Source organism: Porites lutea, chromosome 8, assembly GCF_958299795.1.
Source record: "Porites lutea chromosome 8, jaPorLute2.1, whole genome shotgun sequence".
NCBI classification, from domain to species: Eukaryota; Metazoa; Cnidaria; class Anthozoa; order Scleractinia; family Poritidae; genus Porites; species Porites lutea.
This window is the reverse complement of record NC_133208.1, coordinates 32,854,762-32,870,163: the sequence shown is the minus strand read 5'-3', so window position 1 is coordinate 32,870,163 and position 15,402 is coordinate 32,854,762. Positions and strand designations below refer to the sequence as shown.

At 39.0% G+C, this 15,402-nt stretch overlaps 1 protein-coding gene across 2 annotated transcripts; it reads right to left on the bottom strand.

Moving 5' to 3' along the window:
* Positions 1-366: 366 nt before the first annotated feature.
* Positions 367-15,402, bottom strand: LOC140945076 (uncharacterized). 2 transcript variants are annotated; one of them, XM_073394144.1, is made up of 21 exons: positions 15,039-15,402; positions 13,830-13,940; positions 13,553-13,663; positions 13,085-13,201; positions 12,647-12,760; positions 12,120-12,230; positions 11,401-11,508; positions 10,741-10,923; positions 10,253-10,348; positions 9,937-10,044; positions 9,554-9,664; positions 9,074-9,184; positions 8,152-8,259; positions 7,077-7,217; positions 4,575-4,706; positions 4,117-4,239; positions 3,602-3,757; positions 3,314-3,412; positions 2,872-2,970; positions 2,171-2,246; positions 367-998 (listed from the first exon to the last, which is right to left on the bottom strand). In XM_073394144.1, the coding sequence occupies exons 1-21, from the start codon at positions 15,325-15,327 to the stop codon at positions 941-943; spliced, it is 2,562 nt and encodes an 853-aa protein (XP_073250245.1). In that variant the 5' UTR covers positions 15,328-15,402; the 3' UTR covers positions 367-940. The 2 variants fall into 2 exon arrangements, with proteins under 2 accessions (XP_073250245.1, XP_073250246.1); XM_073394145.1 differs by lacking the exon at positions 7,077-7,217 and having other exon boundaries at positions 368-998.

The window sequence follows — 15,402 nt, the reverse complement described above, 5'->3', positions numbered from 1 at the left end:
TTACTCTTTAAAGAGAGAATAATGGTTCCCAAGGTCGTCTAAAAATACCCGCACACATCACAGGTTATCTTATTGAAAAACTGTACGCAACCTGTACTACTGTGATGGCTTTCATTTTTTCCCTTGAGTGAAAGCATCAAGATAAACCCACCCAACTAGCAAAAGCCTACTACCTTCTACTCTGTCCTTTTCGTTTTAGAAACACTCAAAATGTATGGATGTCATTATATATAAAACAAACTAACTAACAAGCAACATAACCAAAATAAACCGGCTTAGTTGCAGGAAATATAAATAGACTGATGAAAATTTCCCACAGATAATAGTGCAAATAACTTAAATTAACCCATTTTTAAATTGACTACGAACAAGATAACTTGCAAATTTTATTTTTTGAAGTCGCCTCTGCTATACATGTACACTGGCTTTGACAATAGAAGTATTTTATTCATTCTTCTTTTTCTTAGCCACCAGATATTTTATTATTTAGAAACTTAGAAACTGTTGGTTGTTTGACTTGAATTGAATGGGCACCTATTAGCTTAACAGTCACGTGGTTCAAAAGTACCTCGATGGAAACGATGGATTAAGGATTTTGAAAGAACGGAACATTAATTTTTAGCTTATTTAATGCTTTTGCAAATCTTGTACCATTGCGTCTCATGCTCTCCAGCAAGGTGTTTTTGTCCCACGTGACTGTTAAGCTGCAAAAGGCTTATAATACACTTGCAATACAAAGAGAATCGCGGACGGTTAGACGTTCAAAACTCCTTATAGATTTAAGAGCTGTTTAAGATCTGTACTGTGGAGTTTTAGAACTGTATATGACGTGAAATATTCACTTAGATGTACATTAAGGAGGAATTCTCTTTAGCGCTTGGTTTTTGCAAGTTATATTTAACTTCTAATTGCAAGGCATCCACGAGAAATTTTTATAAGTTTACACAATTTTTCTCTTAGGAACAAAACGTTTCTTCTTAAGGTTCTTCACATGTGATCTGTGTAAACGATAAAGAAAAACATACAGTTCAAATATTAAGACTAAAGTGAACAGAAGTCTCAAGGGTACTACTATCGTTATGAAGCAAGGTTACATCAAGGCGTCCTAAAGCTTTTACGAGCGGAAAAATACGTTAATCGCGTTAACCTTCACTCGAGGGTGGTGGAACTAAAGCTAAAGGTGATGTTACACAGGACGATTAGCAACGACGATTTTTAGCGCAACACAACGTTGCAATGTTGGATCAATGTTGCAACTATTCGAAACAATGTCGCAACAATGTTGCCACGCTGTAATGCGCTAAAATCTTTGCTACAAATCGTCCCGTGTAACATTGCCTTAAGGGAATGACGCAGTCCTCTAAATTGGCCATGACTTGCTGAAAGTGCCTATCTCTGAAAAAGCATAACTACTCTTCTTAAGAGTAGGAAACGTTTTCTGCAAGATTTTTCATCAACCAGTTATAACAAGGGGCTAATGTGATATTTTAGGCTATCCTTAAAATAAAAACTCCAGAAAATTCAAGAGCTTTTAGTTAGCAGTGGAAAAAAAGCCATTTATCTACGCGCGTGCGATGGTGCGTACTTTCCAATTACTTAGGCCTGACGCATACTGGCACTGTCCTATTAATTAATATTGAAATCAGGCAGTTGATAGCCAATCAAATTTGGGAATTTTTTTATTGTTATTATTAACCCTTTAAGTCACAACATCCACAGGCAAATTCTCCAGACTGGTCTCCATACATTTCCAGAAAGAATTAGTTGAGAGAATTTGATAAAAGGTCAAAGCATTTTCTACTTGGCAGCCTGTACATAGTTCCTTATTTTTTCGTAAGGGGCCTGTGCGGGCAGCCATCTTGGTATCATATATACCGAGGTGACGGCCGTTGGAGTTTATAGCGAACCGTCTGCCGACACCTAAGTAGGTTTGAAACTCATCCAAAATGGTCACCCGTAACTCAAAGACTTCGATCTCGACTAACAGTTACGGGAAAATAGGGGACAGTGAACATTTCCCTTATTAATGACCATTTTATTAACTCTCACAACCTTTTTTCCCGATTATGGATCAACATAGTTAAGAGAATATTAATGTTAGTCACTCTTGAGGCTTAAAGGGTTAAACAAGCAACAGCCATCACTACTGCAGCCTGAAAAAAGAACTTACTTCTTAGTCATTCCTGGAAGACACGAGCCTTGAACGCAGATGTTTGGAGGACGGCAGCTAGTACAAGGATTTACAGCTGAAAAAGAAACTGAGCATGATCAACTGAAGTTTCAGGGTTACTGACCACCTACCCCTCCCCTAAGTCACAATTTTGCCCTAAGTTTCACTTAAACTTTCATACTTTTTTATATTTCACTATTTATGAATCAGTTTCTAGTGTCGTTGTAGTTACTATGATCTCGCATGGATATTACACCTCTACAGTTCATTTGCGGATGGATTAATCTTTGTTTAAAATTTGAGACCTCTATCGATGAATTTATGTCTACAATTATAGTCAAAAGTGCTGGGCCACAACTTTTCACCTCTTGTTTCTTCTTCCGCTCCCTGGCCCAATGTTGTCCAAAACTAAAGTGTTTGTGTGTTCTGTTATGTATACCCAACATTGAAGAGGGGGAATGGGGGTATTTAACAAAAGGGAACTCAAAAGCCAAAATTATTAAGTTGGAGGACCTTACGAACTGCTTTTGTCTAGGACTGTATCTTTCGATTCCTCATGGAAGAACTTTTAAACATCATCCTTTTCGACTGTGATTTTGCTTTCCAGACATCCAGACATCTAGCTTCTTATATATCTTGTCCCAGGATACCCTCTAGGGCGTCTTATCGACCCACATCCATGCATGAACAGAGTCACTTACGCGCACAGTCGTATCCATTTCCAGTGTACTGTTCCAAACAGACGCAAATTCCATTCTGGCAACTAGCGAAGGGACTACAACCTTCACATTCTGATTCCTCTGCAAAAAAGAAAAAAGAGAAAAATATTCATTGCTTCCATCACTCTTGCTATGTCACTCTCTCTGATCAAGCGATTTTCGTCACTTTTCATATGATGAGGCATAAATTGCTTCTACGAAACCAAATGGTTATATTCTGGACAAAGCAAAAAACTTAACAAAAAGGAGATCTGGGCATTAGGGCTTGTGCCAAGTCGGTCTGAGATGACCAACAAGGCGTATAACATGTAGGGACCATTAACTGTTGGATTCCTGAAACATTATACGCCAACTTCGCCTATAAGATAATCACTTCATTTACATGTGACACTATCGTTTCCTTTCATTGACAAAATTTACTTGCCTTTCTCGCATTGATACCCATTTCCATAGTATCCAGATTTACATCTGCAGTGTCCATTGGCACACAAGGCGTGTATGTCACACTTTTCACATTCATCGACTGCAGAAAACATGAGAAAGTGGTTTATCAGAAAGCCCAGCTGTACCAAGGGAGGGTCTACCTTCACCAATAACACACAAAATTAATTTTAATAGTGAATGGCGATCGACAGCTTCAGTGCATGACCTGTGTAACTACAATTGAAACAAACCTAAGATTTGTTGCAGCCAAATGCAACAGGACACTTACTTTCACAGTTAGGGCCACTGTACTGAACAATGCATGCGCAGTCATACCCTCCTCCGTTTTCGGTGCAGGAACCCCCATTCATGCACGGGTTAGGGTGGCAAGCTGAGTTAAGAGATACCCCTCCACCTGTTCCAGGAATACCACCAACACCTCCGCCTAATGGAAGGAAAACGTTGTAGGGAAAGTTCATTTCCAGCTATAATCAACTGAGGTCTAAATTCGTCTTTCAAAATAACTGCTTGAGTACCTTACTTTGTTTATGCAGACGGGTTAGTCCCATCTGAGACCAGCGGCCCAAAAGAGTAGCTGCCGGGCATAACTCAAGACAGACCATGGTCATGCTAGAGAAGCTTTAAGTGAATCAGTAGTTAAGGAAAAAAAGAACTCTTTTGACAACGAAAGATGATGTCGAAGCAGCAGCTCTAGAAACCATTATACCACGTCACAACATGCTCTCTCCGTGGTCCAGTCGCCATTTCCACTCATTCCTATCAGATCACAATTACACAGTTTACCTTTGGGCATTTCACAGAAATTTCCTTCGAATTCTTCAGGACAGGCACATACAGGTTTTGAATCTACTGCTGTACATTGACCACCATTCTGACACGGGTTGGGGTCACATGGATTGGCCTTACCTACATGGTGACAAAATCAGTGTTAAGAGTTACAGTATCGTTTAATATTAAAGTAATTTTATTTTTTAATCAACTTTTAAATTACTCTGCAGTCTTTTCTCCGGTTTGTTTAGTACCCTTTGTTGATCGAGTTTCGACTAAGCTGGATCTTTCATCCTCTAATCAATTTAGACTAAATGCAAACCGACTTGCTCTTTTCTCAAAGCATGCTGCACAAACCTTAGAGATCATGTTACCAATGAAACTTAACGATTTGTTGGTTGTACCGAGGCACCGAGGCAGAAAATCGGTCAAGTCTAAACTGTCTATTGCAAAAAAAATGCTCACTTCCACACCTATTCCTAATTCACAGTTGGTCCCCGAAAAGCCTTCTTTGCAGAGACACTGGTATGCATTGCCTTCGTCTAAGCATTGGCCTCCGTTTTGGCAAGGGTTTGAGTCACATGGACTGGCACGTGACGTAGGAGCTGAAAAACCAAACAACGCAAGGGAAAATAACAGTTAGTAAAAGAACGCGTTACGGTAGTAGATACGTTATCTGCTTCCATAGCAGATACATTATCAAGTTATCAGCTACCACAGCAGATACATATCACAACCTTGCCATCCCTTATATGCTCCATTCCTCTTCCAAAGGATCAAAACTCTGAGCAAAAGACACAATATTCTTCAAAAAGGGCTGTAGGCTGTTCATTAGACTTGTTATTCCCATCCCCGACATTACATCAATTTGAACAGTTTCCCTTCGATGACGACAACGTAATTCCGAAATAATCAGCTTCCTAACAACCGGAATCATGAAATTTGATATTCGTAAACTCTCCTTCATCTGATAACTCACGTACCCTGTAAAAAGCTCTTTAGACCTTTTCCTCATAGACGCAACGAAATACAATGAGTTTTGTTTTGGTGACCATATCAGCACCGTGAATAAGACCGTTACTTAGCAGGAAGGTGTTTTTATGGGGCCCATCAAGTGTTTGTCAACCTTGGCTTAGTTACAACTTTGCAAAAAAGCATTCCCACCACATCCCACTTCTTGTCATTAAATGTGGAACCGTGCAAGTGACAGCCCAAAGAGTGAAGCAGGAGGGGCGTGTAACGGTCGCTCGGGATAAAGGGTCTACATTTACCAGCAGTTATTGGGGAAATCGAACGGTCCAATAAAACCTTGCAACGGGGTAAGCATCCAAAATCTGTTAACTAAATCCCCAAATTTGATTGAGACTGAAACTGATACCACTGTTGTAGTTCATGTGGAAAGTACCCTCTCAGATATCCAACCCCGGACTTTAGCTTTGTGAGTTTTCCGCTCCGTTTGCAACAAGGTCTGATATTGGTTTCGTGAAACAATAAATGGAGGGCTGGACAATGTAATTATGTTTTTAAACAAAGTAATTGTTAGTAGCAGTTGTTCTCCTTTCACTGATAAACGTTTAGGTGAATGGTGTTATTTAGTTTATTACTTTTGCAAACAATCATTCTCTGACCAATTTTGAACGGATGAGAAAGATTTATCTTTAATATTTAATTATTTTACCTCTTTGCTACAGTTTGATGTTTTACGGAGTTTCTCCTTTTAAGAATTAATTTAAAATTTTACTTTTAACTTTTGTTTTTCTAAGTTAAACTAAGATGAAGTTCTTAAAACAACGTTTCTTACATTGTTTAGTTACTTACTTGGTTATTTAATTACTCACTTACTGAAATCCATTGTATATTTTTTAAAAACGTTATTGTTCACATCTGACGTGGAGACCGACAATTCTTTTCAATATTGTTGGGTCATTGGATGCACGAGTTTTGAATATAGAGTAGTCAAAGTTTGCGTGAGGGCTACAGTAAATTCGTGTCAAAAACGTTCTTGTTAATTGAAGTTACTGCTTTTTGCATTACTTTCCTATAACTTGGTAAGCTCTGAGACACTGCTGCTTAACGTGAACTAATTAGGTTTGTAAATGGCAAATGAAATAAGAAAAACCTTATTATCGTTAATGCTGTTGTTTTAAAGCTTTGCCATCTTAAGTGCGCTTGCCCTTGAGAGAATTTAAGCAACCACGACCAAGAAAGTAGCGAGAACGTGAAAAAAGAAAAAACGTAATGGGCAAAATCATTCTGTGGGTTCCCTTAACATCTTGGTAGACGTCTCGTTTGGAAAACAACGAAGTAGCATCACAGGGTCTTGGTGTGAAAGTAAACCGCTACCGGTTACTGATAAGAACTTCAAAGTCCTTACCAAGATCTGGACGCCTAGGACAAAATTAAGACTCTTTGAAAAATGGCATTAATTTTAGAGCGCGATAGGTCTATCTTGAGTGACGCTTTGCTTGGCTTCGTTGTCCTGGCTGCTTAAAATCAACATGATCATTGTCCAGAAATCAATACTCTAATTTCTAAACTCATAGGGCATTCAATTAATATGTGAAGGTGCGAGTGCAGTATTATTTATTAAAGCTTTGCTTTCTGCATCCATATTATCGATTATTTTGTCCCTTGTAAGTAAAGAGCGTTAATATTAACTGGGTTGGAGAAGTCTTTTTTTCCTGTAATAAATAATTATTACAGAGTGTTATCGTTACGCTAAGTGTCAAAGTCCATATCGTCCGTTTGCCATACCAAAATGGTTTGGCTTTAGTTTACAGTCCCAAGGTGCGCAGATATTAGGATTAAAGTCTGGTAGTCCAGTAATCCAAACTGAGAAGAATGTCATGTCTTAAAAAATCCAGTAAGTCGTCAGTTTTAGGAAATTTTTCTCGTTAGTTACTGTTGTCTGAACGGTTCTGCTCAGGTTTCGTATTTTTTGGGGGTATCTCTTTGACATTTTCACCCAACAGTACCAGTTGGCATATCGCTAGGAGGTCCGTAGGAACTTGGAGGGCCATATGAATTCCCAGGGCTTCCGGGTGCACCTACGATAGCAGGTAATGAAGGAGGTGGCGGAGAAGGAGGTGATGGAAGTGATGCAGGCGTAGAAGGTGCTGTGATTGAAATGATAAATAGGAAACTTTTAATTAACAATGAACACGTCATTTGAAAGACCATCGATCTGATCACTTCATGCCTCAATTATAGGACTGAACCTTTCCACCGTCAAAAAACCATGCAAGGTAAGCAGTTAGCGAGATCTTTCTGCCAATTTTGTTGATAATCCATGTTTACTGGTAGGAAAACTCCCAGGACTGAACATGCACTCTGAATTAATCCACGCTTGGGCTATGCCTTGCTTTAAAACAATACTTGACCTGATTTTGTTATTAACAAACCATGCACATAACACTGCATTGGCACCATCTTTGAACCAAATTTGTGGATAACTGGCTCTTGAAGAACAAGCCGCTTTGGAGGCTGCACATGCACTACATATCACTCCAGGATTCAAATAGGCCTCACTAAGTCCTTCATGGAAGAATCAGTCTACCATCAGTAAACCAAAGCGGTACGTGTTGCCGCCTTTGGGCGATGAGGCTACCAATTTGATGGCTAAGCGATCCATAATTTTAGTGAGGCTATCGTTAACCTTCCACATGCACTACGCATCATTTTCATGTTGAACCCTGCGAGGTTTTTTATCTTATTGAGCCTCAAGGTCATAAATAAGCACATCATGAAAACGATAATGAGCAATTTGCGGTAAAGATTAACTGTTGGAGTGTTTCTCTCTTAACATCCTATCTGGACCTTGTTTTCACTGAACGAAGACGTAGTGACTTGTTCTCTCAATAAATCCTTCGACTTTACAATAATACACCTGGTCTGATCGTCTTCATTGCAAGTTACAGCACTTTTTCGAGGCAAAGACGCCTGGTCGTGCTCAGTACAAGATCTTCCGTTGTGCTATCCTTGTAAGCAGCCATTTTTCTTGCTTTTCCTGCAACATGCAATTCTAAGAGAGTTTGTACGAATAATACTTACTTCCAGTTTGAGGTGAACACGTCTGACCATCACCCACCCAGCCCTCCATGCAGATGCAGTTCCCGTTGTCGCAGCGGGCGTGAGAATCGCATTTGGCACATTTATCCACTATAAATATAACCCATTCCATGTGTTAGAAATGTGACGTTAAAATAAGGCAGACTTCGGTGAGTGAAAAAACTTGGTAGGTTCTACTAAGGAGAATAGGGCAGTAGGCTGGGGAATCACCAATCGTATGGATGACACCAGATCATAATGATAATAATATCCTCATGAGACTTTAAGAAAAGAGGACAATCCGGTGTTACCTATACTACTAAAAAGAAGAGGACAGCAAAACGCTTGTGTGTCACAAACGTGACAGGCCTATTACCCGCGTGTTTGTTGTGATATTCAATTAATATAACTGTGTTTTGATCTTTTACAAAAAGATCTTTTTAAAGGAAGGTGAAGTTTGGCGGAAATTGTTTTCAAACAGAATTATTGTCACGCTTGTCACGTAAGGTTTGCCGTCCACTTCCCGCTGCCGTCCCTCTACGTTAGTTCACTATTATCTGCTGTTACCAAATCATTTCAAGAATGGTCAATCAGTTCAAGCTTTATTAGGAAAGCCGCTGAAAAAATAATTGCATTACTTCATCAAAGGCTGTTTATGGCAACAGCGGTTGTCAACTGTGCCGGTAAAGTTGCCTTTCCAGGTCACCTATATTTGAAAAAAAAATCCCTAGACACTATACGAACTAGCGGCAGTCAATCGATGTGTGGTCCTTTGGGAAAAATGTCTCACGATAATATTTTGCCATAAGATCGAAGGGATATATCGGAAGATCATGCATGAGCTCGAAACGAGTATATCACTCTTGGCCATTTGTTAAGCAACTTTGAAGAAAGGTTAAACTAAAATGACTACTAAAATACGCACCATCGCAGAAGTTTCCCTCGAATTGTGCGGGGCACTCACAGGTAGCTATACCGTTCATTTCCTTGCAGGTACCGGAATTCTTACATGGGTTAGGGGAACATGGATTTGCCACTGTGGAAATAAAATAAGCAACAAGAATATCTACAACAAACATCTATAAAAGAAGTTTCCTATAATATATCAAAGCAATCTTTTACAAAAAAAAATCTTTTCTTCGATCGGGGATATTTGTCTAAATGCGATTCCTCTAGGAGACGCATTTCACATCTTCCCTGCAGCAGTATATACTTCAGACTAAGTTATCGATACATCTATAAGACGAATATCGCTTCCCGCTCGTTCTTACCGTTCATATTTTTAGGGAAGCGGGGTTTTTGAGATCCTGCAGTGCATTTCCAGTTATATGAATCCCGATCTCTTAGTACATTATTATTCCATTCCAAATATAACGTAAAAATCACTGTTGAACAATTTACTTACGTTCGCAATCGTTGCCCTCATAATTATGAAGGCAGGTGCATCTATATCCGCTCTCTTCTGGGATACATGTTCCTCCATTCTTACAAGGATTGGGAATGCAGTACTGTCGAGCTAGAACATAACAAAGGAAACAAATATTGTTATTCAACAAATCAAAAGAATCCCAGCTGGCCGAGGCTATTTACAAACATCATTGAGGAGCTAAACTTGGGTTTATAGAGAAAAATTCCAGCCAGTAACCTCCCTAAAATTGTGTTACAATCCTCTTTTATACTAGCCTCTCCATGCAGATGTTCTTATGGGTTCGTCACGCCTTTCTGTTCCACGGCGCGTGGCGAAGCCATAAGAACGTCTGCGTGGAAAGCGACTTCAATACTACCCACTTTCACAATGAGGTCCAGTCCATCCCAGCATACACTCGCAGTCATAAGAAGAATCCGTTGGTACACAAGTACCACTGTTTTTACAAGGATTTGGATGGCACACATTTCCTGGCAAACGAAGCAAATAACAAGAATTCGGAATAAACGATACGATTTTGATCATTATTTATTTATTTATTTTATATTTTTTACAAAAGTCAAGATTACATTGTCAAGAGAGCACAATAACTAGACAACAAATATTTTTCACCCAAGGTGACCGTCTCTAAACCTGAGGTGAGCTGATGCCAAAACAACTTGAACTAGACATACTTACTTTTGCATGTTTTTCCGTCTCCATGATAACTTTCTTTGCACACGCAGTGCCCTAAAATGCATTCGGCATTTGGACTGCAATATCGACAGCTGTCATCTACAAATGAAATACCGAGGATGAAACTAGCGCAAAGCTTGGAAATTTATATCACTGTCTGCATTTATTTATTATATTTAATAAATGCTACCGGTGGAGAGCAATCAGTGACAATAACAGATAATAAACTTCCTTTAAAGATGATGAGCCCAAGTGAGGGAGAATCAGTTGTCCATGTTTGTGAACATGCGTAAGGTTCTGACCAGACCGTACTAAGTGTCTTACTTACTTTTAAGTAAATGAAACGTTGGTTGAGGATGAAACAATAACCTTTTCCCATTCAGTTTTTTCCAGGGTAAAAGACCAAAGATGTTCACTAAATTTAGGACAAAACAGGTTTGATTTTACACCTACTAGATGGTCTCTCATCTTTCCTGAAAACAATACGTTACCTTCACAGTTGCGGCCTGCAAAGGGCGCGATGCATTTGCAAATATACGCCATTGCATTCTGCTGAGAATCAACAAAGGAAGGACTGGAATATAAGTCCACTGCGTTCATATCATTGTGTAGAAAGTAGGTGTCAATGCATGTTCCTCCGTGTAGACAAGGGTGTGATAAACAGGAACTGAGTACTAAAAGAAAACAGCAAATGCATGTTAAAAACAATGTCTTGAATTCCTTGACGACTGTTAGATCTCCAACCAGTTTCATTAACAACCCTAAATTCTGGAATTGAAAGAGGAGATATTTAAAAATAAAAAAGCTACAATGACTCAGCAAAAGAATTATCTCAAGGACCCGCTGGTTGTTGTGTGTTTCTTAGAAACTAATGGAAATCACACTATCGGGGACATTTTAAAAAGGAGAGGTAAAATAACTACTGCAAAGTCACCATGCCGGTAAACAGAAAACGGAGGAACAATAGTCCTCTAAGGCACGCTCAGGATGTCAATTTTTGCATATAAGCATTCTTCTGGGAATAAAACTGTTTGATTACGAATTCAATCCTTTGTGGGAGTAAAAAGATTTCCGAAACCCAACGTCAATAATCTGCCCTGAATCATGTTCACTTAAACAGCACTTCCATACACCAATATACTTATGCTTACATTCACATCGGTCTCCATGGTTACCAACGTGACAGACGCATCTGTAAGAGGAGCCCTCCTCGAGACATGAGCCGCCGTTATGACAAGGATTTGGTCTGCACACGTGATCTAAAAAATACAACACACCAGTTTCAAAATTGCATTAACATAAGAAGTCTTTCTCGAATGTATAGTCTTTGAATCGAAAAAGGTTAGGATATCACTTCAACAAAGGGCAATGAGGATATATGACTAATGGACAACTCTATAAATATCTTGGGATCAGAGAACATTTTTCTCTCCTCTACGCCTAAGGAACTCGAGAGGGCTGATGCTATCTTAGAAGAGATCTTATCTGGACATGTGACGTTAAATACGATTACGAGTCAGTATGGCCACTGTAAATATTTTCATCACGTCAGGAAGATACCGCGATGGGGACACAAAATATGCCAGAAATATTGACTGGAGAAATGTTGAAATCCCTTCAACTGAAACCATCTCAAACCATCGCAAGGGTCCCGTGTTGACAAAATTCCGAATACAAAGAATGTCCTATCAAAAGGTTGGCCGTTAAATTTGAAAAAAAAATACGGAATTTGTCATTGGTCAGGACATTTTAAAGCTGTAATCTTCAAGGGTATCAATTTTGGCCTTCGTGGGTTGGATCAGAGTTGAAAACGTCTTTACCTCGATGGGCGACATGAGATAGCAGTTACAAGAAGTTCCATTTTACTCACTTTGGCAGTTCATGCCACTATAACCCATTCGGCAACTACATCTGTAACCGTAAGTCTCATCTAGACAGGTACCTCCGTTCATACAGGGATTTGAATAACAAATGCTTCGTTCTAAAAAAAAAAAAAGGCGAACATAGATTACAGAACTTGACAATGCAATGAATCACTTCATTGTTGTAATGGATTCTAACGTGTCTAGTTTCACCTCGACAAAGACTGATCAGCAAAGTGTCTTCATTACCAGAACGTTTATCTCGTTTGCTGAGGTGGAACGAAATGAAGGACTGACTCGACGAAATTTCAGTGAAAGCCATTAGTGATTATACACGGTGTTATGGTGAGCACATAGATAAGTATGATTAGATTTTGATTGTTTGGTAACCAAGTACGCCGGCTTCCTGCCACCTGAGCCCTGGAGCCTTGTATTAAAAATTAATGCCTTGCCACATAACCCTATTCATAATGCTGTCGTCATACCAGTTTCTTTTAAGGAGCATTAATTACACAGTGTCAAGAGTACGCCATACCTTCACAAGTGATCCCCTTGTAACCGATGGGACACGTGCACTCGTATCTTCCTCCAACTCTTTCTGTACACGTTGCACCATTTTTGCAAGGGTTAGGAAGACAGAGATTGATTTCTATGTGAGGGTAAAGAGTTATATTAAGGCGCTCACTCAAAAAACAGTTTGAACTGTAGTTTTTAATTGAGTACTACATCCCTACGTGATCAAAGGACTTCATATCTACACTGCAAGGCATAAAAAAATATCTTTAATGTTTCTGTCATGAATATTAAGGGCTAATATTCTTTCTTTTAGATTTACAGTCCAAGAATTAAAGGCCCCATAGTTCGATGATTGAGCAGTGCTGACCTACTTTGTTATATCTTACGATAGTACTCTAACTTCTATCGCAAACAGTCGTATGTTGTTATAATTGTTGTTGTTGTTTTTGGTTTTCACCTTCGCAGTTCTTTCCTTTGAACCCTTCTCTACACGTGCACTCAAAGCCTTCTCCTTCGTTGATGCCAGTACATGTGCCTCCATTTCTGCATGGATTGGGATGACACTTGTTCTGTTCTATTAAGACAAAAAAAACAAATTCGATGATCTAGAGATAACATATTGGCGATTGTAAGTCTGCCATATCAGTAATCGAACTGGGATTGAGAAAAGTTTGTCTCTAAGCGGAAAGAAAATCGAAAAGATAAACTGGAGAAAACATCTCCTTGGAGCAAGGGAGAGAGACAAAAACGATGTCAAACCCACATTGACGTCACCTGCTGGGGCATGATAACGGTAGACGAGTACTCTGAGCAAAATATAGATCAGCCTTTAATTTCATCCTTACATTTTCTTCCAACACCTTCTTTTTATCCACGCGTTTGGTTTTAATAATCATTGTCACAAAGACTTGTCAATAAGTAGTACCTTCACAGTTTTGTCCTCGGTAGCCCTTTGAGCATGTGCATTCGTAGCCTTGTCCTACGTCATAACAAGTACCTCCATTTCTGCACGGATTTGGCTCACATTGACTTCTGACTACAGGACATGAAGAAATGACAAGAACTGACAAAGGAATGACAGGAATGAAGGACATGCATCACTTAAAATCAAGGCAATGACTTGGGACTAAAACAGAGACGTAGACCACTGGAGATATCTGTATTAAATAACTCTTTCTGCTAACAAAGGTGTTAAAACCTACGTTCACAATGCGTTCCCATGAATCCTGGAGAGCAAGTACATTCGTACCCATGAGCCACCACGGTGCAAGTTCCTCCATTTTGGCAAGGTATCGGTTCGCATGTGGAGTGAGCTGGGGTTCAATTTAATAATAAAGATGAATACCAAAGGTGCAATAGTATAGAAGTTTTTTTAGAATTAATGTAAGAGCAGAAAACTGGAAAACTGGTTATGGTTGAGTGCTTTCGCTTTGCCTTTGGCGGAGCAGGACGGGTCAATTACTGTGGCTACATATACACACCGGGAAAAGCAATAATAATGGCACAGATTGTATTGAGATGGATTTGTACCCTCTAAGCTTGGTTGCTGCACTGGGCGCAAAATGCAAACGTCGCCTGGTTTATTTAAAATAGATTTTTCGCGGCAATTTTAGCAAAGCGGACATGTAATGTCAGGTCTCTCAGTACGCAATTTTACGTCATATAAAGCAATGAATAAAAATGAGGGATGAATTCTTTTGTTTAAGATCTTTTTTGACAAAGAATGTGCAAAGGAAACTTTAAATCAGGGAAACGGCTGGGAAACGATCTTTAGTACCTAACGCTGTGATAAATAAAATAAATGTAACTTATAACATATATCTTAAACTGAAATGTGGAATGAATTGGAAAGAAACGAAACCAAAGAAGGTTCTTTCATTCAAAAGCGTCATAAAAATTTAACATGTTTCTTGCCATTAAGCTTCATAAAATTCGCCCCAATACAAATCTTTAATTTAGGGACTAAAATCAAAGCGCTGTTTCAAATCTAACGGTGATAGTGTAGCAAATAAAACAGTGTATCAGTGTTGCAACCAAACATTGTAACTGTATTTTACTATCTGAAGATTTTTCCATGCGCTAACGCCTTAAGGCGTTATCCAATCTTGCAAATGGCATTCAACAATTTGTAAACAAGCCCACACTAGCGTAGTATTGATGTCTTTTATAGATATAATGGATACTTATTTATACTAGGCTCTTATATGACCTTTGCACACCATGAATTCGTCTGGGGGCTTGTTGTGCCATGTGTGCAAAAAATGCAAACAAAGTTAATGGGAGCGGCAGCGTTCGGGAAGTGTATTTATGTGAAAGAATACGTTTTTAGCGCATCCTTAAATCTATTTTCCTCTTAAAGTAGCATATGAAGGGGGATATGCATAGGCAGCGAACCTTTTTGACCCACTCACCTGGATGATGGTGAACTATTATCCGATGTATATGAGGGTGGGGAAAATTGAAAAATGCAGGCATCTCTGGAACAAACTGTCTCTTCATGTACGAGGCATCTTCCTTTTTATCTGAAGAGTTCCACTTGAGTCTCTTCCCTTTTTCTTGTCTCACTAAATTATCCCTCCTCCATCTTTCATTGAACAACGTTCGGTGTTTGACCGACTTGTGACCTAATTTTGTTGCTCTAATTTCATGAACTGTGGCTGATATTAAACAAATTGAGAAAAATATCAACACTTCTTTCATATTCCAGGTGTTATCTTTCCCATTAACATAAACTTGGTAAAAAATAGTCTAAACTATAGCCATTTTTTGGACAAA

Excerpts from the sequence above, each read along its gene's own strand:
- LOC140945076 (XM_073394144.1), bottom strand. The coding sequence starts at position 15,327 with ATGAAAGAAGTGTTGATATTTTTCTCAATTTGTTTAATATCAGCCACA. Across the intron at positions 4,707-7,076 it reads TCCTAGCGATATGCCAACTG|CTCCTACGTCACGTGCCAGT; the intron begins GTACTGTTGGGT and ends TTGGTTTTTCAG. Across the intron at positions 3,758-4,116 it reads TTTCTGTGAAATGCCCAAAG|GCGGAGGTGTTGGTGGTATT; the intron begins GTAAACTGTGTA and ends TCCTTCCATTAG.